The 10774-nt window shown below is 44.2% G+C and overlaps 1 protein-coding gene across 1 annotated transcript in view; it reads left to right on the plus strand.

The window, feature by feature from the left end:
- The window catches only part of ZDHHC5 (zinc finger DHHC-type palmitoyltransferase 5), a 92574-nt gene extending 87571 nt beyond the window's left edge, over nucleotides 1-5003 (plus strand). Inside the window, exons 11-13 of the mRNA XM_048484708.1 lie at nucleotides 400-512; nucleotides 1425-2314; nucleotides 3203-5003. Coding sequence (XP_048340665.1) covers nucleotides 400-512; nucleotides 1425-2314; nucleotides 3203-3368 — 1169 coding nt within the window. The 3' untranslated portion in view covers nucleotides 3369-5003. The remainder of the gene's footprint in view (nucleotides 1-399; nucleotides 513-1424; nucleotides 2315-3202) is intronic.
- The last annotated feature ends 5771 nt before the right edge of the window (nucleotides 5004-10774 follow it).

The raw sequence follows: 10774 nt of genomic DNA on the forward strand, positions 1-10774 counted from the left end.
CAGTTTCCTGAAAGAAAATATAACTGGACTGCTCAATTTTTTTAGCATTAGTTTTTACTGGTCAGTGCTATGCTGCATCTTAAAAGGGCTCATTGTCAGGCCCCAAATGCTAGGTCTGTCCAGACTTGCATGCTTAGGCATGTGATTTCATTGTTGGGGAGATGTTCCTCTTCCTCCATTTCAACTCCACCCCCGTGATACACTCCTTACTTTCTGACTGAGTTGTTGACCTCCATAGTGTGTGTCCACCTACCTGAGGCTCTTGCCTGGTTGTCGTACTTATCGTATGTGAAACTGCTGTAAGGTGTTCCAGAGAGATTTTTGGGACCTCCTGGAGAAAATGTAAAGTGACTGCAAATAACACTGCTTGAGTGTGTCTGGTCTTTTTGCCCTCTATAGACAGCAGCTTGCTAAGCAAGGACAGCCCTCCAACTCCAACCATGTACAAGTATCGACCTGGCTACAGCAGCAGCAGTACTTCAGCTGCAATGCCTCACTCCACTAGCGCCAAGGTAATGTTTACAATGAAGGGTTGGGGTCGCTGCAGACAGGGAGTAGGAAGTAGAATTTGCACTGGTTTAGTGTATAATTTTGATCAATGGGCTTATGCAGTGGTGGGATTCAAATAATTTAACATCCAGTTCCGGTGCTGAGATTCAAATAATTTAACAACTGGTTGTTTACAAGCACCATTTTAACAACCGGTTCTGCTGAAGTGGTGCAAACCTACTGAATCCCACCACTACCCACCATTACAATCAAGAACTCTGGTTCCTGTATAGAATATGCATTCCATCACACTATGTGTTGAGAATTCCAGTCCACTTTCACCCTTCTTGTCCTCCCAATGTGTATTATTTACATGTGCCTTCCCTCCAATGTGGTATACATATATTTTATTCTCCTAACAACCCAGTAAGGCACACAATGGCTGAGACTGAGGTCTGGTCTATACTGCAGAAAATGGTGTGGTTAATGCTGAGGTGGCAAAATGGGTCATACTGTTTCAGATGTAGAGGGAGTCACACATTAAATGCTTCTCCATGTTAAAACTTCCTGCAGTTAAAGCATTAGCATGCCACAGAAAGAAGTTCTAACCTAGATGTGTTATTTTTCCACTTTTAATTTTCCAGACCTGATTGAATGGGGCAAGGTCACTTAGTGAGCTTCACCAGATGAGCATGGATTTGACTTGGGTTTTGTTGATTTATGAGTACACTGGCTCTCAGATTATGTACCTTGCATAATTGTATTTATAGTACATTTGCAGGGCTGTTCTTTCTGCATTAAGAAACCTGGAGCGTTTGTGTTTTTACTTGCAGTAAGCTCAGCTGTATATTTGCAGTGTGCTTTGAAGGGAAAAACTCTGCAAGAGATCTTGCAAAAAGACCTGCAAGTGTCTAATCCATTTTTCTCTACTGCAGCTAAGCCGAGGAGACAGCCTGAAGGAGCCTACCGCCATTGCTGAGAGCAGCCGAAATCCCAGCTACCGCTCTGAGCCAAGTCTAGAGCCAGAGAGCTTTCGTTCTCCCACCTTTGGCAAGAGTTTCCATTTTGATCCTCTGTCCAGTGGCTCCCGCTCCTCCAGCCTCAAATCTGCCCAAGGCACAGGCTTTGAATTAGGCCATCTTCAGTCAATCCGCTCTGAGGGTACCACTTCCACATCCTACAAGAGCTTGGTGAACCAGACACGCAATGGGAGTTTGTCATATGACAGCCTTCTTACACCCTCTGATAGTCCTGACTTTGAGTCAGTGCAGGCAGGTCCAGAGCCAGACACCCCCATGGGTTATACTTCTCCTTTCCTTTCAGCCCGGATTGCTCAGCAGCGGGAGGCTGACCTGCACAGTCGTTTCTCAAGTTCTGGCTCACCTAAGCACCAGCCGCCTCGTGATCCTTCACCTGTCCGCTATGACAATCTCTCGCGTCACATTGTGGCTTCCATGCAGGAGAGGGAGAAGCTGCTGCAGCAATCACCCACACCACCACCTCTGGCCAGGGAGGAGGATACAGGGTTAGGAGACTCAGGCATCCAGTCCACGCCAGGCTCCAGCAATGCCCCACGTACCAGCTCCTCCTCGGACGATTCCAAACGTTCGCCTCTTGGCAAGAACCCACTCACCCGCCCAGTGCCGCCTCGCTTTGGTAAACCAGAACCATCACATGCACTCAGAGTGCGCTCACTGGGCTCACCAGATCAGCCTGCAGCCCTCCACCTGGGCAAATCTGTGTCTTACAGCAGCCAAAAACAGTCACCCCAAGCCATCGTCCCAGAGACAGAGGAGGTGGCCTTGCAGCCTTTACTGGCACCAAAGTAAGTACAAGTGGCACCTGTCTAACACTTTTAAGTGTTCCTTGACTTGGTGGAGGATGAGCTACATTCAGCCTGGCCCCGTCACTGCTCTGACCCAAGGACACGCAAGCATTCTTGTTTCCTTCCGGCAGCATCTGAAGGGAGTGGCTGGGGGTGATCTACAGATAGTGCCTGCTCTCGTCTGCCCCTTCTTTCCTTTCCTCCCTCTGGTGTGTGGACCAGCCCATCTACCTTTCCTGTCACTGTAGAATGTAGTAACATCCTGTAATATCATCTTCCTTTCCGTGGGGTGTGTGGGGCTGGGGTCTTCCTTTCCCTGTTTTCCTTGGTTGTGAGGGTGCCATTAGGTTCCATGCGAATTCCCTGTACCATTTGTATGATGTCTGCTATGTTCCTTCCATTTGTATTTCCCTTCTCTGTGTTGGCAATGTGTTTGAGTCTCTTTAGCCTCTGTTTTAGAATGGGTTGTGAGAAATCATCTGCTCTTCTGAAGATACTGGAAGCATGAGCCCTTCTGTCACTTTTCCTGAGGAGTTTTCTTATGTCAAACACCTCCTTCTTATGTCAAACACCTCTTTAATTCCTTTCAGTGAATGTTGTATTGACCCCATGTAGCACTGTTTCTTAATAGTGCTACATGTTTAGTATCCCAGTCCCTTAGAGTGAGTTTGTGGGTGACTCTTGGTGGTGTTATGTTGATGGTGCCCTGCCACTTCTCTGTGGATACTGGCAAGCCACTGTTCTCTTCCCTTCCACAACCCCAAGCAGTGCAAGATGGTTCCCCAGCTTTTCTTTCCTTACCCTTTCCAAGCGTGTGATACCCTCCATTTCCATTGCCATTGAATGAATGGTCACTTCCTGATGCCCTTATGTCCTTCCTTTTCCCAGAGACGAGGTGCAGATGAGATCCTCCTACAGCAAGTCCAATGGACAGCCCAAGAGCCTGGGCTCAACTTCACCCACCCCAGGCCAGCCACCTCTCAGCAGCCCCACTCGTGGAGGAGTCAAGAAGGTCTCTGGAGTGGGTGGGACTACATATGAAATTTCTGTATGAGGAGAGGAATCTCTCCACTGTCATCTCCTCCTTGGGTGTTTCTTAAATGCGTTGTCCCTGGTGAGCAAGAAAGGGGGACATGTTCAGCAGACAGTTACCCCATCACATGCATGGACTTCTGAAATTTAAAAAAAATCAGTTTTTTGAGATGGGGAAAACTGGCAGGGACAATTACCTTTTTTAAACTAAAATGTCTGGGATTGGGAGAGTCCCTAAACGCTACAGCAGGATTTCAGCCTTGCTACTCGGCCTGCCCTCTTCCTCTCAACCAGCCAAGAGACTGCAATTTGTAGCACACACTGCCGAGAGAGAAGGGGAAGGGAGATGCTTTCTGTCAGCACTCCTCTGTGGGAGAAGGTGCAAGCTGTAGCCTGCCCCACTACCAACGAGACAGTCAATTGTGGACCTCGTGCAATTGCTCGCCTAGTGCGGTAGGAGTGGATCATTTTTTTAAAGAAAAAATTATTATTGTTATGGATTCTATTTTTTTCCTCTTCTGAGTTACTGGGTGGGTGTGTGTATATATAAATATATATAAATATAAAAAAGAAATTATATATCTACCCATATTGAGGGAGGCAGACCCAGGCAGAGCTCACTAGCAGGGCCTAAGGAAACATGTATAAAGCATTTAAGTTGAAGCGAGTCTGAATGACTGTATCAGATCAATCACTTGCTTTTTGGGTCGGGCAGCCTAGAAGATGAAGACACCCCCATCAAACAGCCACCTCAGGTTCAGGCAGGGCTCAGTGAGTGTCTAGCTCAACATGATAGTGGATCTTAATGCTATCTGCCTAGTGACTATAGCCTACCCTTCCTCTGCCAGCTAGTCATGATTCTGGCTAGTTTACCCAGCTCCTTCCTCATCCATTCCAGGTCACAGAGGGGAAGGACAAAGTCCATCGTCTTCCCTATCGCTGTTCACCCAGGGCTGTATCCGGCTGCAGAACTTTCCCCATGAGTAGATCTTTTTCTAGAGGGACTTGGAAGGTTCAGGAAAATTAGGAAAGAAAAGTCCTATGTTTTTAGCTTCAAGATAGACTGAGGCTTTTAAAAAGCTCCTCTCAGCGAACAGATGTCATCCACAGCAAGGCTAGGCAGATCAACATGCAAAGTGCAAATTGAGTATTGGAGGCATGGAAAGGTGCTTGGGATATTGTGCGTAGGAAGGAGGGTAGCCGTGGCATTGGGGCTGGGTCCCGTACATGGAAATATCACTTTGTATTTAGTAAAGCCTTTTCCCAGGTGGTGTTCCTACCTTTTAAAAAAAAACATTGTTCTTATGAATTACTCCATATTGATTTCTTGTGGTGTCACAGTTATTTACAAATTGGGCAAGAGAAAGAAGAGGAAAAAAACAAAACCAAAAAGCAATATTTTTCCATATGCCAAAAATCTCTCTCTACCCATGCAAATAAAACACACAATATTTTTTCCATATGCCAAAAATCTCTGCCCATGAAAGTAAATAGAAAACAAAACACAGCAATCCAGGAATCCAGCAATTGCCAGGCACTACTGACTCTTTCTCTATGGCAATATCTTTACCGCGCTCTCCACAGAGCCACACTTTTATTTTTATTATGATTAGCCATTTTAAAATTAGGAATAAAAAATATAATGAGCCACTCCCTCCATGCTTGTGTCCTTCTTGTTTTGTTATCCTGGGGAGGTTCTGATGGTTGTCCTTCAATGTGGGCTTGCAGTGCTGACCAGTATAGTAAGCTTCCCGGTAGATGGCACCGTGGGCAGTGCCCTGATGTGTGACATTTACGTGCAGAGGATTTTTCCCCCAAAGGTAAGTGAGCCTCATTAACCGAGGAAGTGGTTATTAATCTTTTGACGGGACTGGTTCATAAGTTCATTTGCACAAGTGGAAAGTTTTTTACCTGTGAATCAGGAGTTTCGTGCTTCCTCGTTGTAGAGAATTCCTAGGAGCAGCAAGGGGGAGTATTCTGGGATGTAATGAGAGGGTGCAGGTTAGAAAGTCACATTCCAAGAAAGTCTGCCACCCAGGAGAATCCTCCATTGGATCCAAGCCAGAGCAATGTATGGATCAAGTGATTCAAGGAAGGAAATGCAAAAGTGAAAAAACCTACTGTGAAAGAGTCCATAATTATCAACTGTGGGAAAATCCATCTGAAAAATGTTATTATGTTTTCAAAAGTAGGTCAGTGCAGTAGGCTGTATATCCTTGTGTGCCATTTGCAGCTTCCAAATAATCTTGAAGGACAGCCCCACTTATAGCAAATTGTGCTAATCCAGACCAAAGGATACCAAAGCATGAATCAACAAGATTTGAGACAGGAGGAACTTTCTGCACTAAATGTAGCTGGAAGAATTCATTCTTTGTAACTGCATTAACCTGATCTATGAACAGTACAGACTTGAATGTAAAGTAAAAACTCTACAGAGGTTGATTATTGTGGGTTTTCTGGGCCGGGTGGCCACGGTCTGGTAGTTTTTGCTGCTAGTGTTATGCCTGTATCAGTGGCTGCCATCTTCAGAGACATGTCATGGTAAGATGTGTTTCTCTATGTGGGTCAGTGTGGAGTGATCATATTGAGGGGTACACATATTGTCCTGGTTTGTGGGAGGGAAAATGTCTGTGGTTGTTGGTTTAGCTGTTTTTTTTACTACCACCAGCCAGATTCTTTCATTCTTGTCAGAATGCTGTGTTTTTTACTCCCTATGTATATTTGTCCATATCTGCTTTGTATAGGATAGACTCCTGCAGAAGTAAGGGGACTCTCTTGTCCTTTGCTGATTGTAGCATTTGGGGTTTTTTTTCCTGTTGGGTCTGAAAACTTGTTTGAAGGTTATAATTTCATCACTTTTCCCATTCAATCGGTGATTCCCTTGATGTACGGTAGAAATGCCTTCAGGGGCAGTGGCAATGTTTTTCTCAGTCCTGTGTTTTTCTCTTCGTTTTATAGGTCTTCTGATTTCTGTTGTGAAATAGTCTTTTTTTTTTTCACAGTCCAGTCTAGGCAATTCAATTAATCAAGCGAGAAGGTAGGGTTGCACAGTGTGTCAGATTTTTTAGATTATGCATGATCAGAAACTCTGGTAGACTAATCAAAATGCATCTGTGAACCTCGCCTTTTCACTGATACTGAGTTGTGGACAAACATACATAGGGACTACAAAATTCAGCATTCTGACAAGAATTAAAGAACAGGAAAGGCACTGCCAATTAATCCAACCAGGCACTGCCAATTAATCCAACCTGAGAAATCAGCAGTATCTGAATATGTTCTAAAAGTAAGCTGGACATGGGATCTTATTTAAGACACAGAAATTCTTGACAAGTCTGATGGTTACTATGTCAGACTGCACAGGGAAGCCATTGACATTCACAAGCACTGGGGAAGTGTTAACAAAAAAGGAACAAAGTCTGAAAATCAACAAAATCTGGCTACTGGTACTAAACAAAACACACCAAAACCAAAAACCAGAGACATTCAAATGCAACTGCAATTGAATTCCACTGGCCACACGCAAATGCTCCTCACCTCACTCACACATGGACGCATGCACACACACGTGATGTGAACAAAATGTATACCCTACCATACAATCATTCCACAGTGTCCAACAGAGAGAAATGCCTCTTAGCATGACATGCCTTTGAAGATGCCAGCCACAGATGTGAGTGAAACGTTAGGAGCAAACATTAGCAGACCATGGCCACACAGCCTGGAAAAACCCCAACAGCCAGTTAAGAATGCCTTGGGTCTGAGCAGAGAATCCCAGCAGTATTCTTATAAAGGGATCTAAACTATAGTATGGATCATCTCAGGAGTTTGTTCTATAATAGATGGTATTGTAGTACATTGCAATGTTCACTGTGCCTATTGTCTCCATTTTTACTACAATAGTGTTTTCTGCCTTACAGTCCTTTCTTCATCAGGTTATGTCGAACCATAGGCCAGTGGCACTCACTCTGACTCGTGAAGAGTTGCATTCAACTATTGCTTTCGTTTAGCACATTTATTTCCATCCTGGTATGACTAACTGCTCCTCAGGGGTGCAACTTATCCTTTCCCTTGGTGCTGCCTGTTTCAAGATGGGAATCAACGGCCAGCCAGAAGCCTCACGGGCCCTGCCCACTTTCCTGAAATATGGGACATGTGTGCTATATTGGGGAACAGCACTCTGAAAAGATATATGCCCCTCCCAAGCCACTGAGTATTATTACCCATTCCATCCCCCCACCCCATCCACTGTTTTTCCCATTCTTTAGTCCTAGCCCCTGTATTGTGTTGGTTACTAGAAATGTTTGCTGTTTCATGGAATTGTTTTTCATTTTTTTATCCACTTGTAGTCTTAGCGAGAAAGACAGGTTGTAAATGATGTTAATAATAAAATATCCTGAATACTTGCAGTAAAGGCCAGAGATGGATCCAGATAAGAGCTTGGGCTATCCAGAACTGCAGTTTCTGTATACCCATTGCACATTAGCATTGTAATACTGTCTTTTAAACTAGAGTTGGCCAGATTGTGCTGTGAAGTGAAAGGTAGCGCCATTGCATTAATGGAAGTTCTGGCTATACTTGGATAGCCTGCGTAATTTCAGGAGCGGTGTTTGTGAGCTGGAGTTAAAAGTCCTTCATCAGTTGCACTGTCTGTTCATATGTATAACCATATATTGTTACTTTGGCTATTATATGCAAAAAAGTGTCCATAGGCAACAGAAAGGGAGGTTCAAGATCACTCCCACTGGTTCCACCCCCATCCTATGCGAACGGATCTGATGCTTGCACAAATTGTTCATACAAACTCTGTCTATGCAACCTGTACATGTGAAACTGGATATACAGTGTGTGTGTTCCTATAGGTTACAATCAACTTGAAGGAGAGAGGTGTGATCACAGGCTCACTTGCCTGCATTGATTGTATATTTGTAAACCTAAGCAGATGCCCTCATCCAACATAGTAGATTGGGGCTGTCAGCATAGCTAGCAGAACTGCACTATGGAAGAAGTCATGGTTCTCTGAAAGCTGTCAAGTTCTTGAAGTCATTAGCATTCCAAATTAGGGAAGGTATTATTTTTGGTCCTAAATATGACAATTGAATCAAAAACGTAGAATGTGATGTGATTGTTTAGTTATTCTGTTATCTCTCAAGGGCTCTTTTCTCTGATGTGTTTTACTGGAAGGAGGAAAATGTTTAACCTGAAGTCATACAAACAGCTTTCTAAGCTTCGGAATACAGCAGTCCTCATGTTTACCTAGCTAAGTCTTCTCTTCCCACGAGTTCACTCCTCATCAGAAACGTTCTGATGTCAAAAAAGAGTTCATTGACTAATAGTTTTATACCAAGTTAGGCCTGCGGGGCAACGAGCTTAGTCCCGGCTGCAGCTCTTGAGGGTTTCAGACAAAGCAAAGACTTCCCCAGGGCCTGATCCTGACGATCCCTGAATGAGCCTCTGGTGAGTCAACCTGGCTTGACTGGCTTTTTCTCATCTCCTTGCTTTAAAGCAGCTAAAGTTTGGTGAGGAAATCGTCTGCTCATTCAAATACTTTTGTACATGCAAAATCATTCTCTGAGCCCTCAAAACAGTTTATAAAAAAGTAAAAAATTAAAACACATGCACACACAATTATTAAAATGGTGACTCTATTCCTCCTTTGTGGTAGCTGCATTTTTTATTGATTCTCTACCTCAAGTGATGACAACGCAATAGGAGTATGCAACGTTTTTTTTCCAGGTATTTTTAGGGATTTGGGCCTCAAATTTTTTCAGAAAAGCTGAAAAAAGGTGAATACTCATGCTGCTAAATGTTTTTTCCCCCTAGCTTTTTTCCCCTAGAAAATTTTGGCTTCATTAAAGTCCATGAGGAATTTTGGGAGAGCTCTGGGAGAATATTGTTCCTCAATGTAGAGTTGCCAAATTTGCAGCGAAAGCACAGGTGAGTCTCTTTAAAAGAGCCCCCAAGTTTGGTGAAGATTAGGTCAGGGCTGCATTTGTGTGAGCTCCAAAATGAGATTCTCCATCTTGTCCAATTGAGTTTTCTGTTGTTTCCAAAGGAAGATGGGGGGTACCCCCTTTGGGTGCCCATAAAATTGTACCCCCTGACCCAAACTTGGAGGTTCTTCTAAGGAGAGTCACCTACGTCTGCGCTGCAAATGTGTTGCCTCTACTTTGAAAAACAGCTCCCCCCCCCAACAAAGTCCCATATTGCATGCAATTGGCATGCAAAATAGTTTCTCAGTCTCCCATCCTCTCATTGTTTCTAAAGGAGAAAAAAAACAGCTTGTGAGCTATCATGGGTCAGTACCTCTCACCCTAAGAAAAACACAAGCCCAACAGAACTATACCAGAACCCAACCCAGTGGAACCACAAACAAATGCATTGCAAAACCTAATAGGACCAATGTAAAAAAACATAGAAACACAGTACAAAAAAATCAACACTTTTTGCCAGCCCAGATGAAACTGCAAGCCAGTCCAAAGTACAGGTGCCCAGCAAAACCCAGGCACACTGGCAACAACAACACTTCCATTTTCCCAAAGAATTAATGCCTTAAAAAGTGAGCAGGAGGAGTTCTGAGTGCAACCCTCTCTCTGCAGTCTCACACACCATCCCAGCCTCAGAGGTTGAGCCTTTGGTGTTGTGGCTGCCTTTCATCATTGGTTCTCCTCTTCCCACCTCCCACCCCTGCAAAGAATGTTAGGCAGAAGCACATCTCCATTAGCTTCATCATTTGTGGCATTCCTGTGGATTCTCCTGGTTTCTGTGTGACGCACTGGTTCTTATGCCACTGCGTCCCTTTCATCTCCCAACAAAATGAAGAACAATTTGGGTGCAGCTCCATTATTCTCAGCCTGAGATTTTGGTTTGGGGTGGCTGGCCAAGCATCACCTTCAGCACACACACCCTCTCCCATATAGTTACTAGGGTTCAGTGGAGGCTTTTGGGCGCAGTGTTTCAGAATTACATCTCTTTGTCAAGACAGGTTTTTCAACTACAGTCTAGATCATCACTATAGGGCTCAGGTCTATTCAGCTTGGAGGAAACTCATCATAAATGGCCAAGATCACTTTCACCTTTCTTCAACAAACCTTCACCTGTGTAATCAGAGAGAGAGATTTACTTGAAGTGCCATTTTCTCCATTGGCATTGTTTGAGAGTTATGAGACATCTCCTTGCACTTCGCATCCTTGCTACGAAAGATACCAAGGCAATCAATCACGGTTGGCACAGTTATCTGGTGGGTCTTGCCTTAACATGTTTATGTGTTCATGGATACAGGCAGCAAATCCTCAGCTTTGTTCAAACTCCAGCACAGCCTTGTTGCAGTCACAGTGTTCCAGGCATGCAAAACACTTCAACAGCCAAGAAGGACGAGGGAGCCACACCAACAGCTCAAACCCTCTCTGATGAGGACAACACTTCAAA

This window comes from Sphaerodactylus townsendi, linkage group LG02 (genome assembly GCF_021028975.2).
Source record: "Sphaerodactylus townsendi isolate TG3544 linkage group LG02, MPM_Stown_v2.3, whole genome shotgun sequence".
In the NCBI taxonomy this organism is placed as follows: Eukaryota; Metazoa; Chordata; class Lepidosauria; order Squamata; family Sphaerodactylidae; genus Sphaerodactylus; species Sphaerodactylus townsendi.